At 51.6% G+C, this 15,662-nt stretch overlaps 1 protein-coding gene and 1 long non-coding RNA gene across 7 annotated transcripts in view; one reads left to right on the forward strand and one right to left on the reverse strand.

Annotated features, from left to right (window-relative positions):
• Nucleotides 1-15,662, forward strand: part of pnt (ETS transcription factor pointed) — a 206,586-nt gene that overhangs the window by 130,557 nt on the left and 60,367 nt on the right. The window contains exon 1 of one of the 6 annotated variants that reach the window (XM_075691878.1): nucleotides 5,401-5,687. The exons of the other annotated variants lie outside the window; for them this stretch is intronic. Within the exon in view, the coding sequence (XP_075547993.1) occupies nucleotides 5,555-5,687 (133 nt within the window). The 5' untranslated portion in view covers nucleotides 5,401-5,554. Of the gene's footprint in view, nucleotides 1-5,400; nucleotides 5,688-15,662 lie in introns of those variants that run through there. 6 annotated transcript variants of the gene reach the window in all.
• The window catches only part of LOC142582313 (uncharacterized), a 40,775-nt gene continuing 36,775 nt past the window's right edge, over nucleotides 11,663-15,662 (reverse strand). The window contains exon 3 of the long non-coding RNA XR_012828409.1: nucleotides 11,663-11,972. This is a non-coding gene — a long non-coding RNA (uncharacterized LOC142582313). The remainder of the gene's footprint in view (nucleotides 11,973-15,662) is intronic.

The raw sequence follows: 15,662 nt of genomic DNA on the forward strand, positions 1-15,662 counted from the left end.
CTGCGCCAGGTGTTTCCACTCAGCTTTCTCTCTTTTAAACAGTAAGCCAAATGGCAAAATCCAATATTACCCGCAGATTCCTCGCAGTTGCAGCCCTGAAGGTAACCGGACTGAGCGACGGTCAATGATACAGAGCTGAGAATTTTCACTACGTCGGCGAAATCAAGACTTGATTTTCTCTTCTCTTAATCTGTTCCTCCCCTTCCAGCAGTGCAAGGTAGGTAAATGGGTTCAGTCCTGGTTAACATCTATGCCTTTAATTTACCCTTGTCTCTCTCCATATGAAGTGCGAGATCAGAGGCGACCACAAGTCCGCACAAAAATCGCTGACTCGTTTCTAGGCTCCAGGGACCCGTCGATTTCAGCATCGTGACAGCCTAGGTTATGTTCCGTCAACCGGGGAACCTTCGTGAAAATTCGCCTCGCATTCGACCGTCCCCAGTGGCCCTGAGTCTCTTATTTTTTTTTTTTTCAAGCTGGGGTAGTAACTTACATGCATGCAGAGCAATGCCACTGACCAGTCGGGGGCGAACATGGCTGTGGGAAGCCCCTTCACGTCGTTTCCTGCCATTACCCTTAAAGCCGCCCTTGACTATATAGCGCGCGGCTGTACGGTGTGTACAGCATTCGATGACTAATGAAACGACGTTTGTTTTTGTACGTTCCTGTTTCTCTCAGTCTTTCTCCGGAGCTTCTTGAAGAATCTGTTGCAAAAGAATCACTTTGGTGGGGGAATTACTACCCCATCGGTTGTGCGCATCTATACGGCGCAGTTGCATTGCCATCTCGACAAACCGTGACATGACGCTTCTATTAGGCAGACATGAGGAGTCTCGCGCGCTTCGCTGTTTTCGTGGGAAGACTTGTTTTCAAACACTCGCATCGCCGCGCTCACGAGGTACGTATAGACCGCTAGTGCTTTGTTTCCTTCGCCCGATGCGATGTATGCGAGTGTGCGACGATGGCGAAATCGTTCATGTGACTCTCGGGGGCATCGAGCCTTGCCTCTCTTATTTTCCTGCTGCGCGGAGATTTTATCGGGCCATAATAGTTAGCGCGTGTGAGCAACAGATCCTTTAAAAATGTGACTCACGGGTGCAAAGGTTAACACGTGCTTACCGACTATCACTTTGCTGGGCATTCACTCAACATTCCTCAGCGAAAAATTGCCGTCGACGCATGGCTGTTTTCAGGTCTTCGTAAGGTTTCTTGCATGCACACTGCAGGAATGTTTGTCGATTTCGACTGAATTGCATTGGTATGTCAATTTTTAACTCAATCGACAGCAACGGTGCTGGTGGGGTTGACGGGCGCTTTAATGATGCGGATGACTTAGAGAACACGCGCGTCCCCCAATAGCTCTGTTGACCAATGGGATCGAACATGATATCCGTATGACGCATTTCTTTGGCCACCTTTTCGCTCGAGGTTAGATGTTTCTATTCACCTAGTTCTCTGTCTTTCATTAGTGAGCCGTTAGATAAAGTTATGGCTTATCGCTACCGTTCAAGAAATGAAGCGCTGTCCTGTTTTTTTTATTCCTTCTTTGTGTGCCGTTACCGTTGGCGCTTCATTTTTTGAAAGCTATGCACCAACTAGCCCCACAACGTGTTTTACTGCAATTATCGCTACCGCCCCAGCCATTTGCCAGCCTTTTGCTTGTTTGCTAATCCGAGGTGCCTTGGTCAGGTGGATGCGTATGTCGCGAATTAGTAGCTGCGTGCAAAACGAGCAGGTAGCTGAGGCTCTAATTACTGCACGATCGATTTCTCTAAAACACCCTTTCAATTTACTGGCTACGTGGCGCTGAAGTCATCAGGTGTCATCGTGCGTGTGCGGACCGCAGGTCGCCACGTACGTGACAGAAACGCAAAGGGGGGGGGGGGGGCATAGGTTCGAGACAATGCACATGGCTGGTTGTCTGTGTACGCCTATTGTTACTCGCGTGGCTCGTCATGCTTGCTGATAATTCAAGGCAGATATTTAGGGAGACAGCTCATCCCTTTCGACATCAATGGCTTCTTTTTTACTGAATAGATGAGGACCCACGGAGATTATTATTATTATTATTATTATTATTATTATTATTATTGTTGTTGTTGTTGTTGTTGTTTTGCACTGTACGCCTCCCTGGTACCAGCATCGGCGAGATCAACTGTTAATTTTCCAACATCAAGTTTCGTCACAAAGTAATATGCGTACGCGTGGTCCCCTCCTACGTGTAGTCTCCCACGCCACATAAAATTGCGCTTAAGGGCAAGAAGATGGTTAAAGTAGTCCATAACTGAGCACTATTGGCTCGGATCTAGATCAGACGAGTAGTCTAACGGCCGCGCATACGGCGCCCTATAACGCACGCTTCGCGGTCTCTTGATGATGGACGGCGTGGGGGTCGAATTAAGGTCATTGTCTCTAGTTGAGCAGTGAGATTGGGGCGGGTCGCCGTGGACCACTTATGTGTGCTAGCTGACTCACCAATTGAACGCGCGTTCCCAGCAGCCGGTTCAGCCGCAGGGTCCCTAATGTCGTTAGCTGCGGGAGTCGGCCCGACAAAAGAGCGCCACGCGTCCGTCGGCCCACCGCTGTGCAGCCGCCGCCCCGCACGTCTTCGGGTGGCCAGGCAGTGGCGGCTCCGCTTTTGTGCGCGCGCGTCGCCGGTATCCGTGCCTAAGCCCGAAGTGGCTGTTGCCGCGGCGTGCTCGTCCCGCGAGCTGACTCTCCAGTCCCCTGATACCCTTTGGCGTCGTGTACTCGCCCGCCAAGGGTGTTTGCCCTTCTTACACGGCAGTGGCAATCTTCAAAGCCCCACCGAGCATCTGTTGAGTCCCGCCAGCCGGCGGGCCTATAGAGAAAGGGTGCGCGCAGTTCTGGCTGAGCTTATCCGGGGCAGAAGTGAAATGAGAACAGAAAAGAAATTGCTAGAATAAAAATGTGCTAACGATTTTACCTCCCGGTATTGGTGAAGACGTTTGACAGCACCGGCGCGTGGGCGCTGCCATGTTCGAACACGTGACCTCCATTGAGCGCCTTCTAGCCTCTGCTTCTCGAAAGCAAACGACGTGCTGAGTAAATGCAGAGACGCGCTGTTTTCGTGGGCTGTCTTGGTGAATTATTATTCGCCAGTGACCCAAAGCTTTCGAGCAAAATCGCAAGCGGAACGTTAGTGCTGCTGATCACTTGCACCAGCCCTTATTTTAGCTTCATGCGCGGTGAGTGAATACTCCAAGTCGGCGCGTGTGCGTACTCCCGTGAAGCGATACCCGATACCGGTGTTAAAGCGTACGGAAGGGGCTAGGGAAACGTTCGGGCAGTACAGGCCCGACCGTTTGTGCCCATCGGTCTACGCGTCCGATGGGCACAGACGTGGGTCGTGGCGGTTCCAATGCAGGCAGTGTTTCTGCTGGCCGTCAGGCTTTCACAGCTCTCGTGCACTTCTCTCAGCTGTACCGTGCTTACAGAAAACGTGCGTGAGACAGCTTGGAGTACTGCAGGGGACTTACTACAGCGCTGAGATCATGGCAGATTACTGACTCGTACGTCAAAAAAATCACTATGTCGACATTTCCTCCTTTATCCATTTAATGGCCACGTATAGAGGAGAGCACAGCCGACATGTAAATATAAAGCTGCCGAAGCTATTATATTCGTGGTGGTATAGGAAGGCCAAATTCGTTTGCCATGTAGGGCAGGACACTGACAGAACTGAACTATTCATAGGCGGATACAATGCTCCTATTGGTGTTGCGTCGTTGTGGTTCTTTTCTCTGCATTACGTACTGCTGCATTCCGCTCAATATTAACATTGATCGACCGCCTAATTCATACAGTTGTACTTTGCTAAACACGTACTTCTTTATTGAGTTCTAATCTTAAGATCGGCAGTTGGCGCGGATCTCTGATGTACTTTGAGCAACGGGAGTGCTCTTTTTTTCTTTCCCTTTTTACCCGTTTTCCTCGCTCTGACGATCGGGCTCGGCCAGCTTGTGAGCACCCCTCTCGGCAGCCATTGACAGACGCACCCCGTCTAAGCCTCTGCACCCGAGGCGCCCAACTAAACCCAACGAAAAACGCGGCATTTGGCGTCATGCTTGGAGGCCCACTTGTGAGCTGCTCTGGTCTTGCCATGAAGGCAGGGAGGGCAGCGGCCTCAAGTGCAGCTGCCGCCACGTTTGGGTCCGCGTATTGGGTTACGCATGCACCGCGAGCTTTCTAGGCGCGACCTTGGAGAGTATTTTGCCCCGTATTCCCTAGTGCGCGTGCATGCGCGAGGCGTACACCATTTTTCGTTAACCAGACGTTCTTTTCACCTAACGCAATGCCCTCTAGCGTTGCAAAGTCTGGTGAGCACGCGCGCGGTTTCTTTTCCGCTTCGGTTCTTGGAAACACGCCCAAGCGCCGCTACATCTTAAGCCCATGACATATGGTACGACCCCTTTGAAGGGTGACGCCTCTGACTGGTAGAATCTGCTGGAACTTGTTGAAAACGTTTTGGGTACGACACGTCGTACGTTGTATAACACATGGCATTGCATTGCAGTGCTGTTATCCATGAATTTGCCCAAATTATTTAGTGGCGTATTGGTCTCTAAGAATATATTGCTATATTCGGCGCGCTTTTCAAACAGAAAATGCAGCGAGAATGCAGGAACAAAGGTGGTGTCGATGCCCGCATGCCCATTTAGTACGCGCGTTGTAGTACGTTTTGAGCAGTTCCGATCTCTTCCCGACGGCTTGTCGCTGGGTGATTGCGTTTTAAATACGAAGCGTGACTGTTTGTGTTTACAGAGCGTTCGCTCTGTGCCGGTCGCTGAAAGCAGTCTGCCACATATAACATTCCGCCGGCTTTTTTCCCTCTTCAGGCTCTCTCTCCCGCATGGCCTGTGTGTATTACGGGGGACGCACACTTGCTCGTCCTGGGATCCGGCTGTTGCACCGGCGTAGAGTAAGCGGCGTCGCTGTATAGAACCTCCCATTGATCCTCGCCCCGCCATTTGGCTATGTTACACATGTATATTAAACGACCTATATCTCGCGCGTGTTCGAATCTGTGTACGTGCAATAGTACGTGCCTGTCTCTGATGAGTCACAACTGGCTGCACGACGCTCTTTTCTAGCGGCTGCGGATAAAATTAATGTGGAAAGGCGGCAAAGCAAAAGCAAGTACTGTGTACGCGTTCTCTCGCAGAGTCTCAGCCGTGAGGAAAATAAAAACGCAACACTAAATTGAGAGAGAGAGAGAGACAGAGAAGGTCCCTGTAGCATGAGTCTCACGGCGATATTGCAATCGCACAGACACACGCACCGGCACACGAAGGAACGAAAAAAATAAATAAAACAGCAACGAACCTGCGGCGTGGCGACATCGCGAACAGGCAGCTGCGCAGAAGCTGTGCACTGCCGGTGAGCGCCAATCGCGTTCCGTCTGCCTGGCTGTCGCCGACGCCAGTTTTGCGGCAGGTGGTGCTCGAGCCCCGTGGCGGCGAGAAGGTGGATCGGCGTCCAACGGGTGCACGTGGGATGAGTCCGCGCGGGCCGAGCGAAGTCGCCGGCACCGATGCGTCCTCGGCCGACCTCCCGTCGACGGCCGGCCATCGCTGCGATGGCGCGCGTACTCTCGCCGTCGGCCGTCTCCTCCAGCAGCGTGCGGCGAAGGATCGTGGCTTTTTACTCCAGGCTCTTCCTGCGGAGTGAGTGCCTGTGGATGGCGGCTACGTTGTCGTGCGCGCTAATCCGTGCCTTTCGGCTGTCTAACTCGTGCAGTGAACCACGTGCTTTGTTGGAATAGGGGCAAACGCGCGGTGTCGGCGCGCGCTCTCGCGCAGCCGCGGTTTGCCCGTTTCCGTTAACAATGCAGTTTCCGTCGTGGGACGTATCGCGCCGCGAAATACGAAAGGACGCGTGTACTTTGATTTAGGTGCACGTTGAAGAACCGGAGCCTGCCTCTGCGGCGTGTTTCATAATGAGATCACGGTTTTGGCACGTAAAACCCGGTAGCTTAGCTTTTCAGTTCGTGTTATTGCAGCGGAGGGATAAAAACTTAGTTTGCGACAGGTAGTCTAGATGGAATTTTTGCAACTGCTATTTATCGGTAGTTCTGGTACCGTGCACTACAGGAGAAAGTTATAAATTTTGACAGTCACTTATACTATATGATACTGTGATCCACTGGCGCGCCTAAGTAGAAATGGCTGGAAGCAAGTGTAGGATAGCTTTTACGTCTAGTATTTAGACTATATAAGCGCAACAAGCACACGACAGCTGGTAATGCACAACTATCGCTAAACTTGCGACTGAACATTAAAAAAATTTTTTTTCGAAGTCCGACAGTTTCATAATATGGTAAATTTAGTAATCAACACGGTAGTAGTTCGCGTCGGTTTTAGTAGGACGTGCAAAATGAGAGAAAAGGCACTTTTCATCGAATACAAGAACCGCATTTCTCGATGCCATATTTGTTTTTTCATTAGGCGTCACCTTTCTTTACTTTATCTACAAAACAATGACGCAGCGTAACTAGTTTGGCTTCCTATGGGATCTGTTTTGCAAGGTATGTTTAACACCAGGCCAGTGAGACAAGTTGGTTACTTAAAATCTGGATGTGCATGCCTGCTCGTGACCTGTAGCGCATCGCGGGGTGTCCAGTTTAATTCGATTTGTGGAAAGCAAAGCATCGGCTCTTGAAGTGAGGTTTGGTTACAGTTGTCTCTATATAGCTCAGTGTTGTGTAATGTTGATATGTTCCTAGCCAGTGGCGTTGGAAGGATCGTAGCCCTCCTTTCTTTCCTTGCTTTATTGCATTCTTCACATCGCCCATTTCTGCGGCGTTCATTTTTCCTTCATTCGCTTCTAGGAAGTGTGTTTCTAAGAACACATGCCTAGAAGTCTTCTAGCAGCATGGCCTAGCCGCTCTTTCGTCTCCTTACTTTACCGCATCTCTTTGTCGTAGACGATGGTTCGTGAGCGCTTTTTCTTTCTTTCCAAATCGTACCGTCAGTGTTTGTCTTTCAGCTGCGGTCACCACGACACTTGGCCATATGGTCGACTGGAAGTGCGCTCCTAGTCATGCTGAACGCGCCGAGACCTTTTTCCTTCCTCGCGCACTGCGGTAGCCGCAGCCGGGTGTTGAAAACGAAGGGCAGTGATTCTAGAAAGACAGCCAGCCTCTTATCTTCTCCTCACGCTGGAAGGCACGCACACAGCAACGTGGCGAGACGAGACGGGCACGTGGTTTCGTATAGCGCCACCGTGCCGTGCAAGCGCACAAACGCGCGACTCCCGCGTCTGTGTTTCTTGTTTTAACCGGGCTCTGCGGGATTCTGGGAAAACGCGCGAGGAGCGAGCGAGAATTTCACGGAGCCAGAAGGAGGGCAAAACGGTTCCTGCGGGCGCTTTCGAAACCACGGTGGCGGGGTGCTGTAGGGAGCGCTTGCTCATGGAAGGCAGCATGCGTGCATGTGTGTGCCGCACGAATGAGCAGAGCCCGCGCTGAACAGCTGCGACCTCTCTTCGCCGAGCGGGTGCGAGGGAGAGTGGTTGTGCTGAGAAGACGAGGCACTTGGCGGATCGCGCCCCATCCCCCTCTTTTGCGAACCTGCGCTTTCTGCGCATAACTGTGCGCTCGAGTCGAAACGGCATGTGACCGCGAATACGGCGAAGCTTGTGTACGTTTGTGTGTGCGTGCGTGCATGCGTGCAGGGGAAGTGTTGTGACGGCAGCGTGGGAGTAAAACCCACGGAGCGCGCTTTTGCTTTAGGATTTAGGCTGAACTACTGAAGGACGGGCTTTGCTTAGTATATCGAGCGGCTCTCAATTTTCCATCAGATACTGCTTCCCTAGAGTTCACGACTCTGATGTTTTGCGGTAATTTAGGGCACCTGCGCGGGCGCTTGTGGCTGGGCTCGCAAAACTGCATTAGCCGGGAACATGACGCGAACACGACTGGACCTATTGCGAATGACCATGTTCACCTGCGTCATACAGTAACGCGCACCGTAGCGACACCGCCTTCACCGCGTTAAGTATCTCTAGCGCCTCTTCGGCGTCGCCGATGTTAACCGTTAAACTTAACAAAACCATGGGCTGCAGTAGTGGCCTTTCTTCACGATAATTTTCTGTTAGCAGGAGGCGTACTGTTTACTCTGTAAGATTTCATAGTCTGCGGGCGAAGCTTACCGCCATCTATGCGCTCCATCGTACACGTCATTGCGTCAGCTTTATAGATCCAAAATACTGATCCTCGCCCCCCTCCCCCTCCCGTCGCTTTAACAAATCAGGAATTAAAGCAGTATTAAAAAAAGGAGGAAGGCTGCACACTATCGTGACCACAGCTTTCCCACCGTGTCCACCTATTGCTCTGTTTGGACATGTCCGGTGTTTCGACACGCTCCACACTTTCGACGGCCATGGGAGTATTGGCGTGTCTTGTCACCGTTTTGCCAGATAAAAAAAATACATCTTTATAATGCACAAGGAAAGCCAGTTTGACGGCGAGTTGTTAGTCGAGCCCTTCGACCCCAGCTCTGTCTGCTGTTTTTCTTCTTGTCCTGTATTATTTCGTCCTAGCAGTAGAAAGACAAAAGCACTTCGATTTTCTTTGCTGGGATTGAGTTCTCCGCCTTTATTCACGCTGTCCTCATCCCCCTTACCCTCACAGCCTTCTCTTTAAATACGGTGTGGTTTTAAAAGGCCGTGAAAAGCGGGCAGAAGGGGGCGCAGGTAATACCGTTTCGTCTCGCGCAGAAAAGAAGTCACCCTCTAAATCCCGAGCGATGAAAGGGAAGAGTTATGGAAGCGAAGTCAACTTCTCACGTTTCCTCCTGTGTCCACCGTAAAGCGCGCGCTGACCAGGCGAGTGATTGTCAAGCGTAAGCCCGGTCGGGGCACACGACTGTCTGTGCGTCATGACAAAAGGTACGGTGATGTTGTAATCGCTGAGCGCAGCCAGAAGAAAGCGGCTCGAGTGGCTGCTGTCGCGTCCCTGTTCCGATATCTTCTCTACTATATCGAAAGGCACGGGTCCGAAGGGGTGCCCTCCAACGGAGAAACAAAAGAAATAAAAAGAGCGTGGCCTCGGCAGATGTCGCGGAAAAAGTTGCGGAAAGTTTCTTTCCGATCCGCTTTGCGCCCAAGCGTGAGACTGGGCTCTTTCTTTGACCGCTTTGATGTCACGTGCATGCGCACGCTTTTAGAGTGGAAGAGAGCGAGAAACCGGGACACGGCTTTCGCACGGTTCATGTACAATATATATATATATATATATATATATATATATATATATATATATATATATATATATATATATAATATCCAGCGGTGTTACGAAAGTGAACGCTTTCGTAGATTTCTGGAGGACCTTAGTTTACGTTTGACCGAAAGCCTCAGGCAGAGCCAATAAATAAAGCGGCAGATAGCTCACGTTTGCGCTTGGACGCGCACGAGATCTCAGCGCTTCGACGCGTTTGATCATGCAAAGTGGCTGAATACGAAACACGATTAAAATTAGGCTCATAGTCTAATGATGGACTGAACATTGTTCGTGTAACACTTTTTGAGCCGGTATGACAAAACAGGTATGATTCGATTGTTTCTCTCATTGGAATCGTCTATTGATGACGATAGTTGTCGAGCGCTGCAGTGACATTTCTATACAAGGCATCATAATTGACACTGTTCCGAGTGACCACATTAGGTCTCATTTAACGCGGCTTATTTGAGGCGAATCACCGTACTGTATACGATCCAGCGTACCTCATCAAAATGCGATCACTCGACTCGCCGTTCTACACAACCGTGCCGGCATGCCGTCGACCGCGTCGGCCATGTCTTCTGCGGCCAGAAGACTGCCGCAGTGTGGAGGGCCATGCGGCAGGTGCGCGGCGTATGAAGCCAAGCTGAACACACCACTCGCGGCGCGCTCAGAAGCATCAGATGATGCACGAACCGTCTTTACGCCGTGTCCCCTCCCCGCTTCGCCCCTGGCGGCGAGAGGAGCAGCCAGGCACAGCGGTGGTGCAGGAGCGAAGGTTCCTCGCCGAGCCGCGCGCTTGCCAGGTGGCCCTAGCGAAACATGTGCGGCGCCCCTGCATCCACCGACCCACCTCACTCACGCACACGCAGTTTTTCGTCCGAGTTTTCGGAGACGAAACCGACCAAGCATAATGCGTGGCCTCTCTCAAGGGCATCAAGTGTTGTTCGCTGGAAGCTACGCAATGGTCCGAAGCGCGTCTGGTCGTTGTTCTCCGAGTTACTGGATATAGCTGAGCCGGTCCCGGTTGGCCCGATGATATCCCCTGCTGCACAAGAGCTGTTTTTGAGACGCTGCTGTCAGCACTAAAGAAGCACGACGGCGAATCCATGCTGCAGAAAGACCATTTGTGCCTGCGGAGCTTCGCTAACTCGCAGCAGGTACTTCATTACTGCCGAAACTGTTCAAGCATTTATATACACGAACGCTATACAGATGAAAAGGGAGGGCTGCGCGAGAACGACGTCTCTGTACTGAGACACTTGCGCCTTCCATTTTGGTATGTGTGATAATTGTCGACGGCCACGCTTTCTGTGCATCGCCAGTCATATGGCCGGGAGACCCGAGAGGAAAGCTACCTACATGGTGTATCATACCATGTCAACGTTCTGGAATGAATTAGTCGATGTGTAAAGTTCCCATTCTCCTCGCGGGCGATCTTTCCTGTGCACGCGTAGACATTAGCATTTGCTTAAACCTGGATGGCATCACGGCTGCCTTAAAGGTTTCATAACACGGCTAGGTCGAAAGGAATCCATCAGGGGGAGCTCTGACGTTTTGTTTCTTTACCTGCGCCGCTTCAGTACCCTCGTTTTGTGCGCCACTGCTAGCTGCGCTCTGAATCAAACGTTTGAGTTTTGTGCACTGTGGGGTCACATCTGGTGTAACCCTGCACAGTCGGGACTCCGCCTGGTGGACGAAGCCGTACAAGTTGGAACCCATAAGCCCGCCTGCGGTGCTTTTCTCCCGCCTGCGGTACACTCGTTTCAGCGTGTCATCCGCGAGGCTTCACTGGGAGCCCCCATGAGCTCTCACACGAGAGTCGGCCTCGATGTGTGGTCAAGTGACTCCGGCGCCACTTGTACTCCCACTGCTCGGATCATTCTGCTGTGCGGCAAGAGAGCTGGCACAGGCCTCCATCACGGAAGCCGCAGGCATTCATTGGTTGACGCTGAAAGCTCCACGGGTCGCGGCAAAGTGCAATAAAACTAACGGTAGTCGCTAAGTGCACGCGGGACTAAATGTGAAGTATTATGGTGACAGCACCATCGCTGATAATTTCAGAGTTGTAGCTTTTTTATTTTCTTTTTTTACGCAAGTACACTGTTCGAGCTTTGTGTAGCAACTTGTGTAAGCGGGATGACGCATCGTCCCGTGCGGTTTCGGCTCCCGTTGCGGCGTGATTCCCGCGTAATAATGCGTGTCGCGTGTTTAAACCTTTGTTATGGTCTCACGGGCCTTTTATACTTTATACTTCTTTCGGAAGCAGTAGAGTGGTGTTGCGGAGTCCTCATTTCTATATGATGACACCGCAAGAGCGTGCATAAGAGCTTATCTCTTGTAATCTTTGAGCTTTTCAAGGTTAATCACGCACAAAGAAATATGTATTCTGAAGTGTGTGTGCGTGCGCCCGCGCGCATGTGTGCGTGCGTGTGTATGCGTGTGTGTGAGTAATCTGTGGTATGCAAAAATATAATAAGCACAGTCACTGAGACCATGGTCGCCATCACCCTCCGCTTTATTGATGATTCCTAGGTCGTGCTGCATTCGAAACAACTCCGTGTTGCAAGATGGTGGCAGTACAGGGTGCGGTGGACGGCGACGCGGCGTGCTGGCGTCTGTATCTCGTGCTGCAGACCGGTTTCTCCTCTCCATTTCGTCAACTCGACCTGGTGGCTTCGTTTCAGGGTCGTTATTCTCCGCACCGTCGACAGCAGGCCACGAGATTCTGGAAGGGGGATGAGGAAGAGAGGGAGGCTGTAGACAAGATGCGCGAATTGCAAATCAGTCTGCGCGCAGACGTGCTAGCTCTACGGCCGTGTGCAGGTTGTGCCGATGTATCGCTATTCCCGGTCATAAATAAATGGTCCACATGCCGACAGGCGTCGTCGCAGCCGTCACGTCGGCGCCTTGTCGCCGCCATCTCCCCCTCCCTACCCTGCCTGGGTTCGCAGCAGCTCATCCCTGACGCGTTGGCTGACACGGCCGCCCGAAAAAATCTTGCATCGGCATCGCTCAGCGCTGCTATTCTGTATGTTTGTCTGCTCTCTTCTGTTTGAACGTCTCTTGCTGGATGTCACTTGATGCAGTGCCTGGTCTGATGGCGTGATTCACACTGCAAGCACGCCTGAAACCTACCTTATCGTCGTCAAACCTGTTCGATTCAACTTTCTTGCTTGCAGGCTAGATTTGGTTTTTATCCTTTATTTTCCTGCAATTTGTCAACTGCCAGGAGCATCAACGTGTAATATTGAAATATCGCGTTCTTCTGCTTCTTTCGCATACTCTTAGAGTGTGGTGAATATGTTAGCCCACTTGAAAGAGTCCCGACTTGAGAGAAAAAAACAAAAAACTGAAGATGTGTTTCTTGCAAATGTGTACTTTAAAGCATTGTTACTGCTGTTTGGATCGCACCGCTGGTACGATCGGTTGTTGGGAACTCGGCGCTGACGCCCGTGGTTGTACCTGGGTCGCAAGCCCCAAGGGTAGCGTTGGCCTGGCGGCCTGGGGTACAACTGGAAGCATCCGAAGGTCCCGGCAAAGCATGAGTCGACTGGTAACAACAAAACAACTTGTTTATTTTAACATCGCAAAGAGTTGGCGGTCAGGTTTGACCGAAGTAGAGAGACGGGAGAGCACTTCACTCAACAGAAGAAATCGGAGCCCTCCTTTTGGCGTCCGGGGCAGCTGTTTTTATACTCTCGCAGTTGAGGGCAAGAAGGAACCCCTCAAAAGACGAGCACGTGAATGTACAATGGGCTAATGGTGACGCACACTGTCGTAGCGCTGCCGTAGCACCATGTCGAGCACGATCTCGTAGCACCCTGTTGTAGCGATGCCGTAGCACCATGTCGAGCACGATCTCGTAGCACCCTGTTGTAGCGATGCCGTAGCACCATGTCGAGCACGATCTCGTAGCACCCTGTTGTAGCGCTGCCGGTCGGGCACAATGACTGTAATGAGAGGATGATCCCTGCTTTCGCACCGCCTGGTTCTGGCACAATGACTGGAATGCGAGGGTGATCCTTTGCGGTCGCATCGCCGCAGTCGCGCCTGGAAACACCTGCCGATGGGCGTTGCGGCGACGACGATCGGGCCAAAATGTCTGCCGCCCCGCCGCAGTCGCGCCGGCAAAACCACGTGTCGCAGGCGAAACGCAACAGACCGCCCCGCCGGGGAAAGGAGATCCCGATGGACAGGGGACTGCATCCGCTGTCCGGAGGGATGTCGCTCGATGATGCTCATAACCGAATTCGGGCGTCCCTCGACGTTTCTTGAGCGCAGCGCACAGAGAAGGCCTCGTTCTCTCGTTCAGGTTCGCACGGGACACTGCAAAGTGACTTCGGGAGAGTTCACATTTTTGCTCTCGTTCCCGGCAAGCGTTAGAACTACGCTGAAACTCAACCGCTCAGTCAGCAAGCACGGCACAACCCTCACTAAGCCCTGCCAGGCTCTTCCCCCTTTTTATACCACTGCCTAGTTCCTTACAGTAGTCTAGCATCACTCAGAACGCGTCCACAAATTGAAAAATTGCACTAGAAAGCATATCCTCACTTTGAAACACTAAACAAAAGCAATATGTTAAAAAAAAATCCTGCCTCAGGAAGAAAAACATCAGTAACAAACAATTTTGAGGCTGATTCCTACGTTAGGGGCTTCGACTTAAGCCATCGGCGTTACCGTTGAGACTCCCCTTTTTGTAACGCACCTCAAAGGAATATTGTTGTAAAGCGAGGCTCCAGCGCAGGAGGCGGCCATTTTTGGGAGAGATGGTCTGCAGCCATTGGAGAGGGCAGTGATCCGTCTCAATGATAAACCTCGAGCCGGCTAGATAGCATGACAATTTCTGAACGGCCCACACGAGACACGCACACTCTTTCTCGGTGGCGCTATACGCCTGCTCACGACTGGTCAGCTTACGACTAGCATACAGGACGGGGTGTTCTACTTCTCCATTTTCCCGTTGGCACAGTACAACGCCCATGCCTCGCTCACTAGCATCGCACTGAACAATGAACCCTTTTGTATAGTCTGGCGATCGTAGCACAGGCTGGCTTGTTAGGGCACTCTTTAGGGCGCTAAAAGCTCTTTCCTTTGTCTCGTCCCAGACGACTGTTTGAGGCTCTGTCTTTCTTAGAGCATCCGTCAGGGGAGCCGCGATATCAGAGTACCTAGGGATGTACCTCTGATAGTAGCCGGCGACACCCAAGAACGACCGAATATCGGTCTTGGTGCGCGGTTGCGGAAAGTCTCGCACAGCGGCCACTTTTATTTCAGAGGGGCGGCGACGACCCTGACCAATCACGTGACCGAGGTAGACAACCTCGGCCTGGGCTAACTGGCACTTAGGAGCCTTGACTGTCAAGCCCGCTTCGCGCAGGCGGGTTAGCACTGCCCGCAAGTGTGCCATATGCTCAGACCAGGATGCGGAGAATATCGCTACGTCGTCTAGATACGGTAAAGCGAATTCTTGCTGTCCCCGCAACACTTTATCCATGAGACTTGAAAAACAGTATGGCGCGTTCTTCAAACCAAAACTCAACACTTTAGGACGGAATGTTCCCATTGGTGAAATGAACGCCGCATACCTACTAGCCTCTTCTGTAAGTGGAACCTGCCAATAACCCCTGACAAGATCTAGGGTGGAAATAAACTGAGCGCTACTAACTTTCTCAAGGCGCTCCTCGATGTTAGGGATCGGATAAATTTGATCCTTAGTGATGGAATTAAGCCTGCGGTAGTCGACGCAAGGACGAGGTTCCTTGCCCGGTACCTCAACTAAAATCAAAGGGGAGGTATAATCACTCTCACCTGCCTCAATAACACCGAGCTGTAGCATTTTCTTTACCTCAGCCTCCATAATATCGCTCTGGCGGGGTGACACCCGATACGCCTTGGATCGTACTGGCTCTGGGGAGGTAAGTTCTATATCATGAGTAAGTACCGAAGTCCTACCAGGCCTCTCAGAGAACAGACCTTGAAACTCTTGTAATAGCTGGTGTAGTTCGGTTTTCTGCTCAGGCGACAGCGGTGCTTTACTGATAAGGTCACTAATGACTTGACCGGTGTCTTCCCTGTTCGTCACTGAGCCTAGTCCCGGAAGCTCGACCGGAAGCTCTTCAGGAACGTTTACCATCATGCACACCACTGCTTCCCTTTGTCTATAAGGTTTGAGCAGATTACAATGGTAAACTTGCTGTGCTTTCCGCTTTCCTGGCAGACTTACCACGTAGTTAACGTCCGACAGTTTCTGAACAATTCGTGCTGGGCCCTCCCACTGCACGTCTAGTTTGTTGTTTAGCGATGTGCGCAATATCATGACCTCATCGCCAACCTCAAAACGACGGGCCCTGGCTGTCCGATCATAATAAACCTTGGCCCTCTGCTGGGCCTTTGTCATTGCTTCACCTGACAACTC

This window comes from Dermacentor variabilis, chromosome 5, assembly GCF_050947875.1.
Source record: "Dermacentor variabilis isolate Ectoservices chromosome 5, ASM5094787v1, whole genome shotgun sequence".
In the NCBI taxonomy this organism is placed as follows: domain Eukaryota; kingdom Metazoa; phylum Arthropoda; class Arachnida; order Ixodida; family Ixodidae; genus Dermacentor; species Dermacentor variabilis.